This window comes from Nomascus leucogenys, chromosome 19 (genome assembly GCF_006542625.1).
Source record: "Nomascus leucogenys isolate Asia chromosome 19, Asia_NLE_v1, whole genome shotgun sequence".
Lineage (NCBI taxonomy): Eukaryota > Metazoa > Chordata > Mammalia > Primates > Hylobatidae > Nomascus > Nomascus leucogenys.
This window is the reverse complement of record NC_044399.1, coordinates 60,194,375-60,216,224: the sequence shown is the minus strand read 5'-3', so window position 1 is coordinate 60,216,224 and position 21,850 is coordinate 60,194,375. Positions and strand designations below refer to the sequence as shown.

Genomic DNA, 21,850 nt, shown 5'->3' with positions numbered 1-21,850 from the left:
ATGTCTCAAGAATCCCTAGTGCAGGGATAAACGCCTCTTAGAAGAGCTATCAGGACATTATCATTTTACCACCATCACCCCTGAGGCTTCCTGAATGCTTATTATGTGCAGGGACTTCCAGAGCTTTACTGTGGCAAAGTCAATCCCTTTTTGCTTTTGAAACTGATAAAATACTTAGAGGCCATGCACCAAGGCACATTTCTTTTCTTTTCTTTTTTTTAATTTTTTCCAAAAAAACATTTATTTTTATTATTTTTATAATTTTTGAAGCCAATATCCAAGAGCTGGTCTGTGAAGTAAATATGGGAATAAATGCAACTAGCTTCTCAAGTCCCCCCTTTTCCCTAGAAGTCCTGGGAAATGATGTTTGATTTTCTAGCTTTTTAGAAAGAGGCTCTGTCAATATCTACTTAAATCACCTTTGGAAAATTATTTAACATCTCTGAGATTTATTTTCTTTCTTTTTTTTTTAATTTTAAATCTTTCATTTCCGTTTTCACGTATTTCTTCTTGCTTCCAAAAGGAAAGGAGTGAGCAGCTCTGTTGCCTGTACATGGTCCACAGCCCCTGGGTCGGGGCGGGGTCCCCTGGGCCGCCCGGGGGTCCACATGCAGCCCCTGGGGTGCCGGCGCGGGGCGAGGTCCGGGGGCCGCCTTACTGCTGAGGTCCGGCCGGTTGGGGCCACCGCTAGGCGCGCTGGCTGGGCAACTCCTGGGAGATGAAGTGACGCAGGCGCTCCAGGTACAGGCTGTGGAGCTCGATGTCGTTGTGCCCGGCGTCCTCCACCCACAGCGGCTCCACCGCCTTGGGGCAGCTCTCGTAGAGCGCCAGCCCGTGCGAGAAGTCGATCACCTCGTCCTCCGTGCCGTGGATGATGAGCAGGAGCGACGTGATCTTGGACACCTTCTTGATGTTGGGGAAGGCGTCGAAGCAGCAGGTCTTCTTGGTGTGGGGGAAGGCGATGCGCATGCCCGAGGTGAGCGGCGAGTGCAGCACCACCGCGGCACACTCGTAGCGCGAGGCCAGGTCCACGGTGGGCACCGTGCCGATGCTCTGCCCGTACAGGATGATGCTGTCCGGGCTGATGCCGTACCTGGCGGCGCCGGAGCAGGGTCAGCGGCGGCCTCCGACGCGCACGCACCCTTCCCGCCAGCGGGCGTCCCCGGGCCCAGCTCCGGGTGCGACCCTCCAGTCTCCCCATTCAGCCAAGTCAGTGGGTCAGGCCCAGGCTCCACACCAGTCCCCCAACACCGCGGCAGTGGGCGAAGCCAGCAGCCCTGCCCTGTTCCCTGGCGCTGCCGTTCACTGGCGTTTCCTAGCTAGGATCTGCAGGGATCCTGCCTACGGAGTGCCCCTGGGGCGGGTGTAGGGGAGGCCCTGACGCCTCTCCTCCTCCTGGTCACCCCTAGGTGCACACTGGGAACTGTGTGCCCCCCACATCCTGAATGCTTCACGCCTTTATGCCCGGGTTAGAAAGCCGTTCCTGGTGCACTGGCCAGGACAGCTGACACTCTTCCTCCCTGTAGCCCTTGCCCACCCCCTTGGCCATGAGGAATTCAGGCAGCTGTGTCCCCATATGTCTCCACCCAATTTTGGACTCTTGGAGTCCCCACGCCCAATGAGATGCCAGTGCAACCCAGGTCAGCATTGAGGGTGGTGGCTGCAGAGGTGGCACCCCCTCCCACCAGCACCTTCCCTTGAGAGTGGACAAGACTTCGGCCACCTCAGCACCACCAGCTCCCACCCAAGGCCACCCCCACCCCCAGGTCACTGGTGTGTGGCCCCTGACCCAGCTGATCCAGCACCAGTTACAAGGCCTCCTCGTGCCCAGTCCCAACCACGCGGGACCCACCTGCCACCCTGCCCATGCTGGGACCCCACAACTCTCCTCCCACACATTCCAGGCTCTGATCCCAGGCAGATGCCCTCTTGCAAGGCAGGAGCATGGGCAGGTGTGCGTCCCCTCTGCCTGGCATTCGGACTCCACCAGCAGGGCTGTCCCCGTCCCTGGCCTGGAATCCCAGCCTCCCGGCAGCACTCCACAGCTCACCACTCACCCATGCCCCAAAGGATGCTGCCTGGCTTGTGCCTGTGGCCCCAGCTCTGCCTCAGCCTCCCTGGCCTGCTCCCTGGCAGCCATGGTCAGTAGTGTGCTGAGCCAGCCCAGCACTGTCACCTGCTACAGGCAGGAGCCCCCAGCTGCCACCTGGATGTCACCACTCAAACAAACAGGACACATCCCCAGTGGAGGCCCTGGGCACACTCTGGCCTCCCCCTCACAGCTCTGGGCCTAGGTTCCTGCAGGACAAAGTGGCAGCAGGACAGATGGCCGAGCAGACAGAGCTCAGAGCTGGCCATGGCGGGTGTGACTCTGCCAGTGGCCCGGGCAGTAGAGACAGGAGGGGCCGAGGAAGTCGCATGAAGTGGTGGTTGGTGTCAGCGCCCCACACTGCCGGGAGTTCCCCAGAGCCAGGGTGGTGCCAGGGACCAGCTCCCAGGCCCACAGCAGGGACTGCCTGCGATATCACCAAGGCAACGAGGACCCCACCTCCCCAGGGCCTCTGACTTCTCAGAGCTGTGCCTGGTCCCTGCGGGAGCAGGTCAGACCAGTGGGCTGGGCAGGGCCAGGACGAGACAGCCCCAGTGGATGGCAAGCAGGAAAGGCCACCAGAGGCCTACCCGGGTCTCCTCGTCCAAAGCAGCACTGGCCCGGGCGGTGCTCAAACACCGGTGAAAGGCCCAGGCAAGCACAGGGCTGGGGACCTGGATGACTAGGAGCGCTGGATCTGGAATTGAGGCTGGCCCAGACCTCAGGTGTGTGCTGGGGGTCTGCACCTGACCCTGCAGGCCCTGCCCCGGGATGGCCAAGCTCCACAGCCACAGGGCCTCATGGGCCAGGCCTGGGGACCTGGATACAGCAGCCTCGCCTCACTTTGCCCCAAGTGCTGCCTCGGCCGATGGGCTCCCAGCCACACGTGCACAGACCCCCAGACACCACCCACTCCCTCCCGCCGGGTGGCATCCAGGCCCCTGTGACAAGCTCAGCCCCTTCCCGTCCTCAGGCCAGGGGTTCCCAAGGAGCCTGGCTCCACAGGCCAGGGTGTGGGAGGATCGCCTGGCCACAGCTCAGCCATGTGGAGGCGGCACCCGCACACCCAAGCTCGCCTGTCCGGCTCTCTGGCCCTGTGCATCCACTGTGGCTCCCCTCCTGCAGGGGCGCCCACCTTCCTCCCAGGGAAGCCCGCCCCCCGGCCCCAGGCCTGGTCCCCTCTTGGGTGCGCCCAGGCTGAGCTGCTCCCAGGGTCGCCCTCACCCGGTGCGCAGGGCCTGCCAGGCGGTGTCGATGTCGGCATAGAGGTTCCTCTCGGAAGGCCTGCCCGAGCTGGCACCGTAGCCGGAGTAGTCGTAGGAGAAGATGCTGCAGTGGAGGCGGGAGCCCAGGCCAATGTAGAAGCTGCTCATCTGGCCCAAGTCCACGGCGTTGCCGTGCGAGAAGAGGACCGTGTACCTGGCGCCAGGCACGCAGCGAACATACATGCAGGAGACGCGGTTGCCGCAGGCGCTCTTGGTGGGGAAGACCTCGATGGTGTCCAGCTCGCGCTGGCTGTACTGGAAGTCGGCGTGTTCCGTCAGTTGCAGCTTACAGCGCCCGGGTGCGCCCGAGGAGGCCCGCAGGGTCCCCAAGGGGGCGGCCCCGGCCCCACAAGGCCCCGGCTCGGGCTCAGGCACCAGGGAGTAGGTGGCCTCCGGCGGCAGGAAGGCGAGCTTGGCAGCGATGCGGCCGGGGCAGGGCGGGCAGCAGAAGAGGCAGCAGAGCTCACTCAGCGACAGCCCGTTCTTGGCGGGCGCCGCCCGGGCCGGGCCTCACCGGGGCCCCCGCCAACAACGCCGCCCGGCCTGGCCCGGCAGGGGAGGGGTGGGGGTGCTCCGAGTCGCGGGCAGGGGGGAGGGCGCCCCCCCAGCTACAGCCCCAGACGGCAGCCCCGTTAGGAGGCCAGGGCCCAGCCCCATCGCGGTCCAAGCCGAGCCCCAGGGAGCCTCGCAACCACAGGTCTCCATGCCGTGCCGTGGGAAGCCCTGCGGGGGAACAGTGACATGTGGGGTCCTTTGGGGGTGCCACAGTCCAGCTGGGCACCCCCGGGAGGCGGGGCATCCACCCGTGCCAGGGAGTGGCATGGGCCCGTGGCCTGTCGGTCCCCATCCCCTCAGCCCTCCCCACGGCCTGTCAGGCACTGCACCCTACAGCTCAGGGGACCCCAATTCAGCCCCCTCTCCACAGGAGGAAGGAACCCCCACCTTTCCTGAGCTGGCGATCACCACCTCTTGCCACGTGAGCACAGCCATGGGGTGCAGGGCATGCAGGGGATATGACCCCAGCCCCCCCCTCCGCCAAACGCCCGGCTCCAGCACCAGGGAAACCCCATGCGCCAGGAGTCGGTCCGCACTGCTGCCCACTCCCTCCCCCGGCCCATCTCTGCCACCCTACGGGTGACGGGCCGCTGAGGCAAGGACAGAGCTGGGACTGAAGGGACCCATGAGGGACCCAAATAGGCCCCACTACGTGAGCGCGCACAGGCGCGGGGCCCCACCGGCCTGCAATGTCTGGAGAGGGAGGAAATATAACAAACAAAGGCTCTAGAAACAAAGGCAGGATACATCCCAGGCTCCTAGGGCCCCAAGAGCAGCGACAATGGCTCTTCTCTGTGCTGGGGCCAGGCCTGCTGAGGGGCAGGGGAGGTGGGCTGGGGTCAGGGGGATCTTCTCCACTCCTGACTTAGGGTTCCGTGACCTTGGGCAAGTCACTTGCCCTCCTGAGGCCTCAGCGTTCTCATCTTAAGCGCAGACACCACATACCCCACAGGAAGTCAAGTGAGCGGGGAGGGGAGCGAAGGTGCCTGATTCAGAGTGGAAACTCGGACCTTCTTCCTTGCTGCAGAACGTCATGAAACGCATTAAGTCGACAACAGCTAAGTTGCTAAAGCAACCATGATAGTGTAAGGAGCTGCCAACAGACAGATGTGAAGAAAACGCAAAGGTCTGAGACATCTATCTACCGACCATGCTTCTCCTTCAGACTGGAGCGAGGACGGAGACACACTCACAACTCAATTTCAGCAGCAGAACACCCTGGAATGCTCGGCTTTTGGGTCACAGCATGAGAAAACCGTGGGGCCAGGAAGATGAGGCTCAAAGGCAGATGTGGACACAGATGGACATGCAGGCAGCTGCAGGCGCCACAGACACGGCTCGTGGGGACACCCTCACCACCAAGGAGCAGCCCCAGGCCCAGAAACACACCTGCTCCCTCGGGACCTGATGTGAGACCCACGTTCCTGTGAGCCCGACTCATGGGCACACAAGGAGGAGAGGAGAGAGCTCTGAAAGCCAGGGTGGGGCAAGGATGGCATCCCAGTGCCCCCAGACTCCCAGGCGGGAGGCAAATTGCACATGCAAGCACTTTTCAGGGGGGTGGTAGACTGTCAGGCTGGTTCTGCTTCTCAGATGGAGGCGAGTCTCCCCCTGGGGACACCTGTCAATGTCTGGAGACAGTTTTGGGTGTCACCACTGGGGACTGGGTGGAGGCTGCTTAGCACCCTGCAGTGCCCAGGACAGACCCACCCCAAAGAATGATCAGGCCCAGCATCCACAGCGTCGAGGTTGATGTCAGCTTTTCAACATATTCTCAAAGAGGCCCAGGCCCTACCGCTGCTGCCCCGCTAGTGCTGGGGACTTGGAGGGCCCTGTAGTTTAGGTGGCATCCTGCAGCTGGGTCCTGAGAGCCCAGTGGGCAGTAGCAGGCCCCTGGAGACCCCGGAGACGAAAGGGCACACCGAGATGGCCAGGGCCCCACTAACTATGCCAGAAACAAAGATGTTATCCTTGACACCTCCTTCCGCCCACTGGATCTGAGCCAGTCCGTCACCAGCCCGGTGGCTCTGCCTGTCTCCCATCAGCCACCGCCCGGTCCCTGCCTCCATCACCTTTCACCAGAGTCACAGCAACAGCCTCCCTCCTTGCAGATCACCTGCTCCAGGACATTCTCCCACAGCAGCCAAACAATCTTTCACGACACAAATGCAATGGAGCCACTTCCCTCTTGGGGTGTCCTGGGGGGCCTCCCGTTATTCCCTGGGTAGAGATCAAAGCCCTCCCCACAGCCTGCCAGGTCCGAATTCCGGCTCAGACCGACTTCTCCAGACTCACCCATCTCACACCCTGCCACCCCTGGTTCCCCCAAGACAAGCCACATTGCCCCTTCCTGCCTCTGCTCCTCTGCCGGGAACTCCCCTCCCCAACCTCACTAGACAACCTTGCCCATCCCAACCACCCTTTGCACCTCACTGCCAACGCTCTCAGAGTCCTCGAAGCTGGGACAGGACCCCTTACACGCTCTTTCCACAGCTTGTATTTTTCACACGTTCGGCCAGATCTCCCCCCACCTCCAAACCAGAAACTCCATGAGAGCAGGACCATGACCTGCCACTCACTAAAGGAATGGGCAAGTGGTAGGCAGCAAAGAATTAAGGAGGAAGCACAGGAGGAAAAGAATCCCCAAGCTCCGCCAGCTTTGACAGGGAAGGGAAAGTCTAGTCTCCTCTCCTCTCCAGCCACAGGTACCTGGAACCTCCTTAGTGTCACTAATGGGCGTGGACTGGGGAGTGCAAACCCAGACGCCTCACTCACTGGGCACACACCCCTGACACACTGAATCTCACCAATTCCGTTCCCACGCACTTAACTGGGCACTCCTCTGCAAGCTAGAGGTGTTCTGAGGACCAGCAAGCAACCGAGAAGCCAAAATACTGGAAGATGACCTACATATGGGAGACGGTGACTGCACCTCACTCAACCAGTCAGGGTGGGAAACCCGCCTCGGGGGAGGCGCGGCCATATCAGAGGGCAGACAAACGGGCCAGGGGACAGGGGATGGGACAGAGGGACAAGCAGGGGCAAAAGCCCGAAGGTGACAGAGCAGACTCCTGGCTAGAGCAGACCCTGGGAGGAAGAAGTGAGCAGAAGGGTCCCAAGACAGAGCCTGGGACGGGTGAGGTCGCGCCCCCGAGAGTTTGCACTTCATCCTGGGAGAAATGGCGGGGCCACGAAGTAGTCCCGAGCAAGCGATGGACAACATAGGAGAAGGGCTGCATCCCGGAGAACGGACGCAAGCGGAGGCCGGGAAGCCTGCCCAGGAGTCAGGGCGGCAGGAAGAAGCCTGACAAGGGAAACAGCGACTGGGAGCTGCTTGGGAAGCAGGGCTCGGGAGGGCCCCTGGGAGCTGCCATGGGGGGCCAGAGGACGAAGAGTTTGTCGGGCTGGGGGCAGTTTCGGGGCAAAAGAGCGGAATCCGCGGCTCGGACGGGCGCTCCCCGAAGGCAGGGGCTGCGTCCGCAGGAGGGTGGGAGCGCAACCCACGCCGGAGGGCTGAATGGATGGGGACAGGGCTTTCCCAATCACAGACGTTCACCCGCGGTCCGCGCCCTTGCTCTGGGCTCCTCGGGCAGGACCCGCGGCAGCCCTGGGACTGCAGGGGTCTCGGGGACGTCCAACCGGGCTGCCAGGCCCTCGAGGCCCGGCCCGGGTCCCCAAACGGCTGCGGCTGGGACCGAGGCCACCCCTCGCGGCCGCGCCCGCCCCCGCCCCCGCCCCCGCCCCCGCCCCTGCCCGGCACTCACCACCCCGGCCAGCGCCCCCGGGCCCTGGCCAGGGCCGCGCTCCATGGCTCCCAGCCGCCCGCCCGTGCATCCGTCTGTCCCTCCGCGCCCCGGCCCGGCCTCCTGCGCCGCCCACCAAGGCACATTTCTATTATCACACTTGGCCCTCCACCATATCAATGGGTTCCACATCCACAGATTCAACCAACTAGAGATTAAAATGTTCAGGAAAAAATAAAATAAAATAAACCAATACAACAATAAGTAATACAAATAAAAATATAGGATAACAACTATTTACATAGCATTTACATTTCACTGGGTATTACAAGTCATCTAAAGGTGATTTAAAGTGTACTGGAGGATGTATATAGGTTGTGTGTGAATACTATACCCTTTTATATAAGGGACTTGAGCGTCTTCAGATTTTGGTATACACAGGGGGTCCTAGAATCAATCCCTGCAGATACTAAGGCATGACTTTTTTTGTTTTAAACATCAGGAAAATGAGGATCCCAGTATAAAGAAACTTTATTAGCAAAGAAGACTGGAATTGGACCCTCCTGTGTAAGCAGTGTGGTTCCAGCAGCTCAGTGTGAAACTTTAACTCTCTCACTGGTTCGCTTTTATCTCTGAAGGATAAACTCTCCAAGGTGTTTGGTTACTAGAGCAGTGGATCAGATAACTCTTCACTGGCCACTGTCTGGGACAGGATCAGGATTTAACGTGAACTATTTGAAGGCCTCGGATGAAGGGCCTTGCAGCCGAACATTTAGTCATGTTCAAAACATCTGAGGGACTGAACTATGTTTATCCAGACCTGGCAATTCCTGCGTCCAAAACCATTTTCCTGGAGCATCTTGGAGGATTAGTCTTTGCCAGAGAGCATTCCTATAATCTTTCTCACCATCGCTACCCTCTACGTGCAGATGATGAGATGGCACCTGCCTGTTTGGCTGCACGCAGGGACCGGAGCACAGGGACATCAAAACACACAGTTCTCATCCAAATGTTTACAGACACTTCTGCACAGCGCAGCCCTCCCAGCATGCATATGGGGACACTATGGCCATTTGAAGTCCCTGGAAGTCCAGACTGGTTTCTGGAGAATTCTGTGGCTGTGACACCTGGGTTCTATGGCTCCTTTCTCGGTCACAAATTCCAGGCACAGGCCACTTGTGGTTGTGCATGCCAGCTCTGGTCTCAGCACATGTGAGCATAAGATTCCATGGCAAAATACCCATGGCCATATTGTAGGGCTTCCCCCTTGTAGGCATAGAGGAGTAGGAGGACCCAAAGGCTTCCATCCCTGGACAGACCCTTTATGCCTGAGATGGGTTGTTAGTTTTATCTTAGTTTGTGAGTTTGGTTCCCTGTTGCTGTCTCTCAACTTTTACAAAAGACTATTTTATTTTATTTTTATTTTTATTTATTTTATTTTATTTTATTTTTTAGAGACAGGGTCTCACTCTGCCACCCAGGCTGAAGTGCAGTGGTGTGATCATAGCTCACTGCACCTCAAACTCTTGGGCTCAAATGATCCTCCTGCCTCAGCCTCCCAAATAGCCGGGACTACAGGGGCGTACCAACACTCCAGGCTAATTTTTAAATTTTTGGTAGAGGCAGAATCTCACTATGTTTCCCAAGCTGGTCTCAAACTCCTAGGCTCAAGCCACCTTGGCCTCCCAGAGTACTGAGATAATAGGCATGAGCCACTGTGCCTGACCCAAAAGCCTATTTTAAATGTCTTCCCACGACCATGCTATAAGACATCAAAAGAAGGGTCATTTTTTTATACACTTTGTATGAGTTTGCTAGGGCTGACATAACAAAGTTCCACAAATTGGGAGGCACAAACAACAGAAATTTGTTTTCTCACAATTCCGGAGGCTAGAGTTCAAGATCAAGGTGTCAGCAGGGCTGGTTTCCACTGGGCCTCTCTCCCTGGCCTGCAGATGGTCGTCTCTTCCCTGTGTCTTCACATGGCCTTCCTGCTGTATGTGTCTGTCCTAGCTCGTGGTCTTATAAGGACAATCATCATACTGGATTAGGTCCCACCCATATGACCTCATTTTCCCTTAATTGCCTCTTTAAAAGTCCTATCTCCAAATACAGTCACATTCCAAGGTACTGAGGGTTAGGACTTCAACATACGAATTTTGTGGGACACAATTCAACTCAACACTTTACTACACAGAAAGTGTGGTGGGACCTTAGCAATTAATAGAGGATCTCCAAAGGAAGGAAAATTTCAAAGAAAGTCTGGCTTCCCCTCCCCAAAAATAGATCATCCTTCCAGGGCAGCTTGGAGTTTCTGGTTTCCTCTTTATTCATAAGAATTCTATTTCTCTGCAGTCTATCTCTTAGCCAAACTCAGTTTCAGCCAAACCATATCCCACCCATACCTAACTCTCCTGCCGCCCTGAGCCCTCCCTTTTTCCATAGACCCCACACAGAACAGCTCAAAGTGTCTTCCCAAAGCACAGCTCCATCCTTTAATGCCCTCTCATGGACTGGTCATTGAAGTTTGAATTACTCCACCATATGCCCCAGTATTCGTTCCCAGCCATGTCCTCCACAACTTTCCTGGATCTTTTTTAGTTGGGTTGTTTCTGTTTTTTGTTGTTGTTGTTGAGTTGTAGGAGTTCTCTATAGATTCTTGATATTAACCTCTGATCAGAGATATGACTTGTAGATATTTTCTCCCACTCCATGAGTTGCTTTTCAGTCTGTCATGCCCCTTAATGCACAATAATTGCTAATTTCCATGTCGTCCAACTTATCCAGTTTTTGTTGACTGTGGAGTTGCTGCCCCTTGGATGTAAGCCCAGCACCACATCCAAGTTGTTCACTGCTGCCACTGTCTTCTGAGTCACTAACACTAGTGTCTACTAGAAGAAATATTTTTCTTTATCTTTTCATATTTTGGCCCATAGAAGAGTAGATTTTGCTCTCTCTCCCATCTAGAGAAATGGTGAAGAGAACATATGCAGGCTTTCCCTCTCTTTCTTCTTCCAGGGTCCTTCCTAGGGCAGGAGAAGGGACTGTGCGACTCATCAAAACTTGACATTCATTGATTCTACAGGCAAACAGGGCCATGGAGTCAGAGCAAGTGCTCATGTGCCACCCACCTTTTCTGGTGTTTACAGTGGCTTCCTGAAGCAGGCCATTTATCGCAATCCTGAGTGATAAAGTGAAAGTGTTTCTCTGTTGCTTAATGAGAGTTTTGTATATATTCCAGCAGCAGAAAGAGAGAATGGCCTCCAAACCTCTATTGGTGCCATGGAAATAGATAGAAAGTTAAAAGGGAAGGAAGGTCAATTAAATGATTGAGGTAGCTCTTGCATAAAGTGGGAAAATGTAGTCAGGGGTATTGAGAGGGACATTGTCTGATTGCACAGAGAAAAAAATCTGGTTCTCTGGAGATTCCAAGTTTTCACCTTTTCAGATTATACCTCATTTTCTGAGAATCAAAAAGGTAAGGTCCTATGCATGATCTATCTCCAGGGATATGGAGTTTTGCTTATATTTTTTCACAACACAAGATCTCTGGGACACATAATCTACTTCGCCTCTAAATACTTTACTCAGAGATATTCTAAATTTAATTTCCTGGTATATGCCTTCCCAACCCACTTGCCCAGTGGGAAAACATTTTCTGTTGAACATTGTAGAAAAAAATTGGTGTATTTTAAAATCAACTTTTGTCAAATATATGCATTCTCTACAATAAAGTCTACCTTAATTCATTTAGCACAGTTTTATTTTCTTTGCAAATAATTTCTTTTTTTAAAAAAAGTTTCTTTATTTTGTTGTCACTATTCTGTTGGTGATGAGCAGCAGCTTCACCTCCTTTGTGCTTTCGGTTAGCCCTGCGTACAAAGGGAAGGAATCTGCCCGTGTTTTTGGTGCAAAACAAAAATTATAACCTAAAATCAGACCCCACACGTCAGCTATTCACAGCATGAACTCAGGACTCAAAAGTGCCAGGTGAGGTGTTTATGACAACACTCTCCGGAGACATAAATGGAAATTACTAAAATTATAGGTGACTCGGTTATTTAGGGCAATTACACACATTTCTAAATCTGAATGATGCTTGGGTAAGTGGAAGCCTTTGACATTCCAGCAGCCCTTCTTAAAGCCACATGATAGTAAAGATAGTTTGGGCTTAAATAAATAAAGCCAGATCATGTGCCAGTATTTGTAGTCCTAAGATTCTTAAACAAGACTACATTTCTGAGCCTTGGAGCTCTCGGACTTCAGCATTAGAATATTTACCCTCCTGGAGTAGCTGCAACATTTTAGATGAGAAACCAAATGTTTATTCGTGGAATTTAGCCTTGCCCACGGTTTACCAAAATAACAAAAAAACTTTCTATGTCTGAATTACATTTCCTTCCCATCACAGTCTTGTAATGCCAGGAATATATATGCCTCAGTAAAAGGACTACATAAGCATATATTCCTAAAAAAAAATACAGTTCATGAAAAAAGTCAGAAAGGTTTTACCCCAAACACATAACAAATAAGAGATATGCTGAATTTATGTTTATTCCTACTATTGTCTAAAAGTCATAACTACCAACATTTGGTTACTCTCATTGCTAAAAATTTTAGTGGAATTTATATAACTTTGTTTCCATTTGAGGCAAAAACAGAACAATTAAACCTACAATTTGATTTCTAAAATGATACACTGAGACCACAACATGACACCAATACAAGCTTCTCATCTGAACGTCCACTCTTCTGGCATTCTGAGATGATTTGTGAAATTGACTAACCAAGGTCTTAAAACACTTTTAAGAAACAGAGAGAGAGAGAAGGAAATGGAGTTGGGGTTAATGGACAGTGGTTAAGGCAGAGCAAGGAGAACACAAGGATACAAAGAGAAATGCTAATAAGAGAGAGAGACACACAAGCGTGAGAAATAAGAGAGAAAAGAAAGAAAACCTTGCTTCCCTCCTGGTTCATCTTCCCATTTCAGAGCTCCCAGACCAAAAGGATTCAAAACTAGCATGCTTTCTACACCATCTAAACATACATTCCAGGTGATTAAATGCCACTTTTAAACATACAAAATAATTAGAATAAATTATAAATAAATTATCTTGGGATACAGAAGTGCTTTCTGAGCATAATTCCAAAGGCATAAATCATACAGAAAACATTGACACATTTTTACTTCTGTACTTTAAAAAACCATAAACAAAATGTAAAGGTAAGTAACATATAAAGAATATATGGTCAGTACATAGGACAAAAGTGTCACAGATGAAGAAATACAGTGGGCAAGGTGCCTGGAGAAGTGGGGCAGCGGGTGTTCAACTCCAGGTTCAGGGGCTGGGTGAACTGAGGAGTCTCTCTGAGCATGGAAATGCCTTTATGAAAGCAATGCTCAAGTAATGAAAGTTTGAATTGGAGAGATGAGAGTGTAATAAAAAGAGACGTGCAGAACACATTATGAATTATGCATTATGAATCACAGCCAAGCTGGCCCTACCTACTATTGTTCCAAATGCACTCTGTATTTCTCTACCTTTGTTTCTGATCAAATTACCCCAACTACCTCATACCCAATGGCCTTTCCCCTTCTCACTGTGGATCCTTTAAAGCAAAACTCAGAAACCACCTACTTCGTGATTCCTGACTGCCTCCGAGAGAATACAGTCCTCCTTTCCAGCCCATTCGGATTACACATAGAATGACAAGAATCACACCAGTTATCCTTTTTACCTTCTCTACTAGATTGATTATATTTCTTCATATCCTTCCCATAACCCAGACGCCTAGTAAATAGAAAATTAAGGTTTGGATGCAAACAAAAGGCTTTCCGAGACAGGAGGGTGGTACATTTCCATCAGCATAATCCTTTAATAAGTGACTATATTAGCACTTGGTTCAAATGCTGAGACAGTGCTGTGGCTCAGCCTTAACTTAGGGTTATCAAAACCACACCCGGTGGGGTCCCCAGCAGAAGCCGACCAGCCGGAGGGTGTTGGGTAGCTCTTGCGCATGCTCATGCATTTTTCCTGGTCGATGTACAGGGAATTGGCTTTGACAACTAGGTCATACTCGAGGGTGGCTTTGGTGTTGACCAGCCCCTGCAGGCTGTCCTCTGCATCCCTCAGGCACTGCTGCAGGGTCTGGATGGTGTCGTCAACCTCGTGTACCTCGTTAACAAGGCTGCAGCATAAAGGAATCAGCGTGGTTAGGTCAGCATGTAGCTTACGCAACTCCAAGTACATCACATTGTAACCAGTGATGCAAAGCTCACATTTTCTTTACTTTAGGATATATTTATCAGCAAATGAGAGGTGCATGAAATTAATAAAATATAAAGAAATATAAAGAAATATAAAGAGAATGGTGACAATGAACCAATGGGAATGTAGATGTCCCAGGAGATAGAAAAGCATTTCATAATTATAAAAAAATATCCAGACCATTTTAAAATCATTATGCCAAGGCAATTCTACAGTTTCACAGAAATTCACAACTGGAAAACGAATTTAGAGAGGTCACCAAGCCCAGCTTCCTTGTTTTACAGACTAGGAAATAGAGCCCAGGGGTTCATAAGCTGCCCTTTCCATCGACACAGGGCCCACATGTGTTTGTAAGCTGCACCTGCTTATCCAGGAAGCTAAGAAGGAAATACAGAGATTCTGTGGCCATAATAAGAAACTGGGTCCCATTTCCTGGCCCCATTCCCCTCTCAGCTCCATGAGACAGAAGAGTAGAAGCAGAGACCCAGGAAGACCCATCTCATCATCCGCAGACACATCCTGGAATATGTTTGCAATTTCTCGGACCTCAAGGGCTTCACTCTTGCTGTCCCCTAAGCTCAGAATGCTCCTAACCCATTCTTCATCCCGCTAATTTATCCCATCCTCAAATCCTAGGTGAATTAACACTTCTTCCGGAAGTCCCTCCCTTAACCCAGAGACCATCCGCTGCCCAGTGTTGTGACTTCCAAGAGGACCAAGCCTTTTACGGCACTCAGGGTCTTGTGATTGTCTGCTTGCAACATCTGCTGTCCTTGCCCAGGGCTGCATCTACAGCCGCTCCTGCAAAAATACAGGCGTGCAAAAATTAGTTATTGGGTGAAGACCAACTTTCATGCCCTAGGTGAAACGGAGGACGTCTTGGGAGGCAGGGAATTGCCCAAAGGTCTGAATCCATGGGATCTACTAAGAACAAGACCCAGACCCAAGGCAATAAAAAGGAAGGAAAGGCAGGACGGAGCCTGGAGCATTCGCTTCCAAGCCACTTCTAGGTGGCCTAAGAAGAGGAAGGCGCTGGTAAAGGCCCCCATGCGAGCTGATTGAAGCAACAGGCCATGGGAACATATCCACGCTGTGCAACACCTTTCATCTTACAAGCTCTACTGTCTCCTGCTTTCCAATGGGGAGGGGAAGAATTAAAGTTTAAGTGCCAAAGTTTGGTTTTGTCTGGGGACGGTAAACACAAAATCTGAGAACTCATCAGAAAGCAAATTTCTTGTTATTGTTTAGGTCAAACCGAATTAAAAAAGAAAGGCTTTTGAAAGATCCCAGGGTATAAAATATCACTAGCAAAGAAACAGATCTTCGGCGAGGCTGCTGCAGATGGCTGGTATTGGGATTTTTGATGGTGGATTGTTTACAATCACACGGGGCCTGCCCCTTGTCTCCCACCCTCCCTGGCTTCAACAGGAACCCTGAACCCCAACGTAGGAAACAGAGCAGGATGATATATGTGTCTTTACTCCTTTCAGCCAAATACGAGTCTAGTGGAAATTTTATCTGGGAGGGAATGTTTGAAAATATACATGTCAAAACATCGATGCTAAAAAAGAAAAAAAAATCAAGAGATATAGAATGTAGGCAGTTAGAATACTTGTTTTCACACTGCTGCATGGACACAGCTAGGGAATAACACGCTTCCACTTCTCTCAGCATTGATTAGAAATGTATTTTTCATCATCTTCAAGGCCCTATTTCACTCCCAGTTTCCTTGTTCTTGGCTGATTGCAGACAGCTGTTCTGCTGAAGTCACTCTTTCTCTTTCTTTCTTCTTTTTTTTGGAATTACAGAACCACAAAATGTCTTGCATTCAAATACAAATAAAGCTACCACAGTTTATATATATATATATATATATATATATATATATATATATGCATATATGTATACATAAAGATTATTTAAGCAGAGCAGAGCCTGGTCTGTCTGGCCTGCCACCAAAAATGCCAAGAATGTTTAGAATCACTTTTGAAATAACTCGTTTAGAACATTTTTAAATAAAAGTGAGTCTTCAAATGAAAACAGCAATTTTTCTCAGTCCCCACTCCCCTTAGTTTATGATCTTTATTTTTTCTAAATCTAGACCGCCAAAGGGCTGCTCTCAGAACCATCCATTTAAAAAGGAAAGTAATCCCCTCCCCCAATAATAATCCTAAAGATTTTTGGCAAGGATATTTTAACCAGAAAACTTGACAGAAACAAAAGTAGGTTTTGTTCAAAAGTCAGTAAAGGAGCAGAGGAAATAGACATACCATGAAGTCGGCAGGAAGTGAAAGAAGCAAATTCTGTTTAGCAGGAAAAGGAAAAAAAAAAAAAGAGTAAAAATCATTCAGCTCCTCAGGAGAAGCTGTGAATGCCTCATTGTTTGATAATTCCAAAGTCCTATTAGACCACTACCCAAAACCCATTTTAAAAGCAACCCTGTGTTTGTCTAACGGCAGTATAAACAATTTACTTGTTCCCATCTCCACTTTTGATGACTCTGCAGAGATTTTTGGAGAATGAAACATCAGCTCAGCTTCTCCTAATAACATTTACATAAAGTCAAAACTGGTGATCTAACTCTAATAGGCCAAGTGGGTGTGCGCTCACTGCTGGGTTCTTCTAAAGCAGAGAGGTGCCTCCAGCTGGCTGTCTAGGGGCCCATCTAGTCTCTGGAGTGGAGAGCTGCTTATCCTAAATAATGAGCTGTGCGTGAAGAGGGGTTCTATGGAACCCACTTTGAAAAACATGCAGCCTGAGTGATCTCTTCTGTGGCTATGGCCTAGATAACAGCTCCACCAGGAGAAATACAACTCATCCTAGAAATGAAGATCCTGTGCGTACAACCTAAAGCACGCTTCATGGCACTCAACACAGACAACATGCGTGCTATACACGTAAGGTGTTTCATCATAATGATCTCTGTGACCTTCAGTTTCATCCTCTGTGTGAGAGAGAGGAGAATGCAGCATTTACTTTGCCAACTCTTCTCAAATGAGATCAGGTACCTGACAGTGGGATGGTAAATGCATTACATGACGTAAAAGACAGGAGAAAGAGAAGCAAATGGCTTGGTGGAATAGAACTCTGGGGTGAGACAGGCAAAGACTCAAACTGCAGCTCTCTCACCACTAAATGTGGCCTGCGCCAAGCCACTCACCCACTCCTGCCTCGGTTTCCTCACTTGTAATATGAAGGTAATGAACGAGATAGTATAAAGTGCTTAGGGCAGTGCCCAGCATCAAGTCAGGTTAAGAGATGGTAGCAGCTGTTATTATCATTGCATTGATTATCCTCATCATTATCTTTACTATTATTATCATCATCAATGTTGGCCTCACAAGATCCCCCTTCCTTCCATTTCAGGAAATCCACTGTCTCAAACCACCACTTATTTCTTTATTTTATCCTTAGGATCAATCCTTCAAGATAAGAGAATTTTATTGTGGAAGCAGAGCAAGTGGCATCTCCCCACTGCACCAGAAAGGCTTCTGGAGTTCACGTACTGCCACTTGGCTCCTCCCGTTGCTATCAAGCTGATTTACTTCTGCATGGAGCATTTTAGGACCTAAGAATAGCAATGATGAAACCCAGAAAGAAAAGGCAGACTCACAGGTATTGGGAAATTGGAAATGAAGCCAGATTGTGGCGGGGGTGGGGAGGGAATCTTGGCCAGTTCCTTACAAGTCCATCCCAAAATGAATCTTCAAAGTGAAAATAATAATAAAATCCATGTAGTGTTTAGTAGATAAACTGTGGGGTCAGATTCCTCCTGCTGTGTATATATAGGAGCTGTGCTCGATGAAGACCAGCTGGCTTTGATTTCTACTGAGAATGAAACACATTGAAATAAACTTAAATGAGACCCTCAGTCACAAAGACAGCAAATGAGTAGATAGGAGTCAGTGGAATTGGTACTGAAAGTCCCTTTTCTGTTGCATTCCCCATGCTGAGAAATACACAGAAAGTCACAAACTGCTGCTTATAAGACAGGAGTTCTGGGAACTCCGAAGACTCCAAGGACGTGCGAAGGAACCCGAACACCACACTGGCCTCCCTGAATGAGTTAAAGGCTTAATAGCACTTTTTTTGTGTGTAGCGTTGATGTCCTTTCCTTTTTTAAGGATTTGTGGTAAAATACACATAACATAAAACTTTAACCAATCTTAAGTGTACAGATCAGTGGCATTAAGTACATTCACACTGTTGGTGCAACCGTCACCGCCATCCATCTGCAGGACTGTTTCATCATCCCACACTGAAACTCTTCTGCATTCAACATCTCCCCATTACTACCATTCTCACAGAAGGCTCCTACACCATGTGTATGGCCAGAAAGCAGCTTTCTAAAGAGCCTGGCGCCACAGTCAGTCTGGTGGCCCTCCGAGCGAGCCCCAAGCCGTCCCCTCCCACCTTACCGTAGCTGAGCCATGTCTCGGCACAACTCAATATTCGGCCACCGCGTACGCTCGTCCAGTCTGGTCTGAGCCACCTTCAGGAAGGCAGTCTTGTCCTTGATGGCCTTCCTGATGGATTCTATGGCCCTTTCAGTCTGGAAAACCACTGGCTCGGTCTGTGACAAAGAGAAGCAACTGCCTGAGGCTTTGGTGTAGTCCCTTCAACAACCCGCCTCCCACTTCTTGCCTGTCCACTCCATGTCCAGCACCTGCCTCGACATCGCTGATGAGGAGGTCGCTTCACCTATACCCTCTATGCTTCCTAGTCCTGCCCCAGGGAATCCACGTGTCTCACTGGAGCTGGCATGCACCTGCTCCAGAGAGCGGGCAGCACCTCTCTCCCCAACCCTAGGCTCAGCGACCTCATTCTGGTAGCTGGAAATCAGCCAGGGTGGGAGTATTTCAACCAGAGAAATTGGCAAATGCTACAAATCAGGGGCTCCCTGCAAGCCGCCCCCAATGGCCGTTGTTAATTACTGACCAGCACACATCTGTGTTCTGATAAAAGTGAGGCTTTGAGTGGCCCTGATCTCCCTCCTCACATCCGTCTGTCCGTGCGTCTCTTCCCACTTCCTCTTCCTACCAACTTGAGCGTTGCTTTCCTCCTCACAGAGGATTTCCCTTGCAGCAAATCAGGCTTAAGTTTCAGGGTACCTCACTTGCAACAGAGGAGCTGGCAGTTTTGTATTCCTGATTTTGTATTCATTTTTTCTTAAAGAGGCCACTACCCCAAATTGCATAAACATGGATCCCCTTTTGGTTCTCCCTCCTCTTTCTCTGTAAAGAGAGTCCCTGTCCTATGCTCTGAAAAGCCTCCCTTCTCCTCGCATCTTGATCTCTGCACTCCCATAGCTCCACATCCTCCCCATTACTGTCCCTCTTCCTGGGTTCCCTTCCGTGGCCTGGAGACACAACCAAGAATCATCTTTTTTCTTGAAACCCTATGTTTTTACCACCACTCTCCCATCCAGTCCCAACTGAGTCCTCTGCCAAATGTATTCAACCATGGCTGTGCCCACTCCCTTCACTTCCCACCCACCCAGTTTCTCAGTGGCCCCTGGATCCTGTCTCTGGCCCTAGCTGCTATTATGAAACTTCAGTTTCAAAGCTGACATCGAGGCCTCTCTGACACCTCCCTCTCCTTGAGACCGTCATCTTGTTTTCTCTAGCCAAGTGCTGTTCCAACTCCCTCCTTTCCAACTACTCCTCATTCCCTTCCAGTGCCAGGCTTTGTCCTTGGGTGATGTCTCTGCAATATCCTTTGTACACTACAGAGACCTCATGCAATCATAGATTTAGCACTTGTGTCATCCAGGCACTCTTCAGTCTGTCACTTGAGCTTTGACCTCTCTCCCAAGCTAAAAATCATTTCACTGTTTCTATCACTAAGGCCTTCTTCAGATACTGTGTGCTCCACGAAACCATCTTGATCTCTTGCCAGTGGAAACAACTGCTCCTTCTTGTAAACTGTGTTCACATTTCATCTGTGTTTCCAAGTTCTTTCTACACCTTTCTGATGCAACTTCCCGTTTTCTATGTGCATGTCTTGTCTCTAAGACATGAGATGTATGTACATCCCCGAGTGCCTAGAACAATACCTTGGGTGTACCTGTTAGGGCTGAATAGTGCCTCTTCCCCCAAAATTCCTGTGTTGAAGTACGAATCACCAGTGCCTTAGAAGGTGACCATATTTGGAGATAGTGTCTCTGTGGGGGGTGATTAAGTTAAATGAGGTCTTTAGGGTGGCCCTAATACAATACAACTTTGGTGTCTTTATAAGCAGAGGAAATTTGGACACAAACACACACAGAGGGAAGATGATGTGAAGACACAGGGAGAAGGTGGCCATCTACAAGCTGAGGAGAGAGGCCTCAGAGAAAACCAACCCTGCCGGCACCTTGATCTCAGACTTCCAGCCTCTGTTAATTAATTTTCTCTCTCTCCAGTGAGAAAATTAATTTCTACTGTGTAAGCCACACAGTCTGTGGTACTTTGAGTTAGGGCAGCCCTAAACTAACATATCAGTAAATAAAAATTTGTTGAAGAAGGAACTCTGTCACACCGGCCTTCTAAAAGGCCTTTAGAATGTCTTGTTACAATTGTCTGACCCCATTGACCTTCTCATCAGCATCTTCTACAACCTGTCTTCAACCTACTTTTCCACGTTCCTCTTCCAGGGCACAAACCATCTACACCAGCCACACACCAGACTCTTTACAGACCTCAACTCATCCTCTGATTTGCTGTCTCCAAGGCTTTCTTCAAGATGTGGCCCCACCTGGAATGTTCACTTCTCCCTCCAAACCCCCAAAACACTTTTTTGTATTTGTTATTTGATAATCATGATTTGCAATATTCTGTTTGTATTGTTTATGAGCTTTTCATATGCAAGTATTTCTTCCCTGTAATGTAAACTTCCTAAGAACAAAAACTACATTTGATGCTTCTCTCTGCCCTTCACAGCATGGAGCACACTGTCTGGCTCAACTAATATTTGTTGCCTAAAGCAGGCACCATGAGAAGGAAAGGCAAATCACTGCAGCCTGAGAAAATGTGGCACCCTCAACTGGGTAAAACCATCATAGGCAACATGGCTCACGGTGCAAGGTTCTTAAAAATAAGAAACAGCATTGCTTGCTTCAGCAGCACATATACTAAAATTGGAATGATACAGAGAAGGTTGGCATGGCCCCTGAGCAAGGACGACATGCAAATTCATGAAACGTTACATATTTTTTACTATAGGTAACAACACTACATTATATAGTTTCAAATAGCTAGAGGGAGGATACTGAATGTTTCCAACACAAAGAAATGATCGGTGTTTGAGAGGATGGATATGCTCACTCATTACCCTGACCTGATCACCATACATTAAATGTATCAAAACATCACTGTCCACCCATGAATATGTACAATTATTTTTTTGTCAATTTTAAAAAATAAGACACAACAAACTATATGTAGCATAATCCACAGAAACAGTAAGAGCTCCAAGACTGATATTAAGGAAAGGAAGAGCTCCTTGTTTATCTTGAAACATATGAATTCTGCTGGACTCCTTCATTTTATAGTCATTGTAAAACTCTTAGGCTTAGAGCACTTAAAATTTTTCAATATCAGAAACACTTTGAACTACCTAACAGTTTCCTGTATTTGGTTGTGTATTCCAGAAAAGGGGTCTGAAATAATTTAACAGAAAACATTTCTACCATACGTTCTAATAATAAATTCACTTCCTAGTTATATACACTGATTCATTAAACTTTAATAATAATATTTTTGTTTCTATTAAAGACTAAGAACCTTTCATTACATAGTGCATTCTTTGTGTTCCAAATACCAGTGGATTCCAATTTCATTTTGACACCTGGCTACCTGGCTGAAATAAATGGCATGCTTTGTGCTGTTTTAAATTTTTCTTGCTCTGTGTGGCCCGGCTGTCACATGCCTGTGGTGCCTCTCTGGGAGT

The 21,850-nt window shown here is 49.7% G+C and overlaps 2 protein-coding genes and 1 non-coding gene across 3 annotated transcripts in view; 1 reads left to right on the top strand and 2 right to left on the bottom strand.

The window, feature by feature from the left end:
* Nucleotides 1-471: 471 nt before the first annotated feature.
* Nucleotides 472-5,350, bottom strand: LOC100592644 (alpha/beta hydrolase domain-containing protein 17A-like). Its single transcript, XM_030799794.1, is given in 6 exon segments — nucleotides 472-1,093; nucleotides 3,314-3,866; nucleotides 3,869-3,962; nucleotides 4,297-4,482; nucleotides 4,855-5,002; nucleotides 5,103-5,350. Coding segments are annotated over 6 exon segments (1,635 nt in total). The 3' UTR covers nucleotides 472-687.
* An 8,251-nt stretch (nucleotides 5,351-13,601) lies between these two features.
* Nucleotides 13,602-21,850, bottom strand: part of LOC100592987 (tektin-3-like) — a 48,870-nt gene continuing 40,621 nt past the window's right edge. The window contains 3 exon segments of the mRNA XM_030799793.1: nucleotides 13,602-13,654; nucleotides 13,657-13,841; nucleotides 18,340-18,494. Of these exon segments, the coding sequence (XP_030655653.1) occupies nucleotides 13,602-13,654; nucleotides 13,657-13,841; nucleotides 18,340-18,494 (393 nt within the window).
* LOC115831688 lies at nucleotides 21,013-21,115 on the top strand. The gene has a single exon (XR_004027194.1). It is a non-coding gene; the product is annotated as a U6 spliceosomal RNA (small nuclear RNA).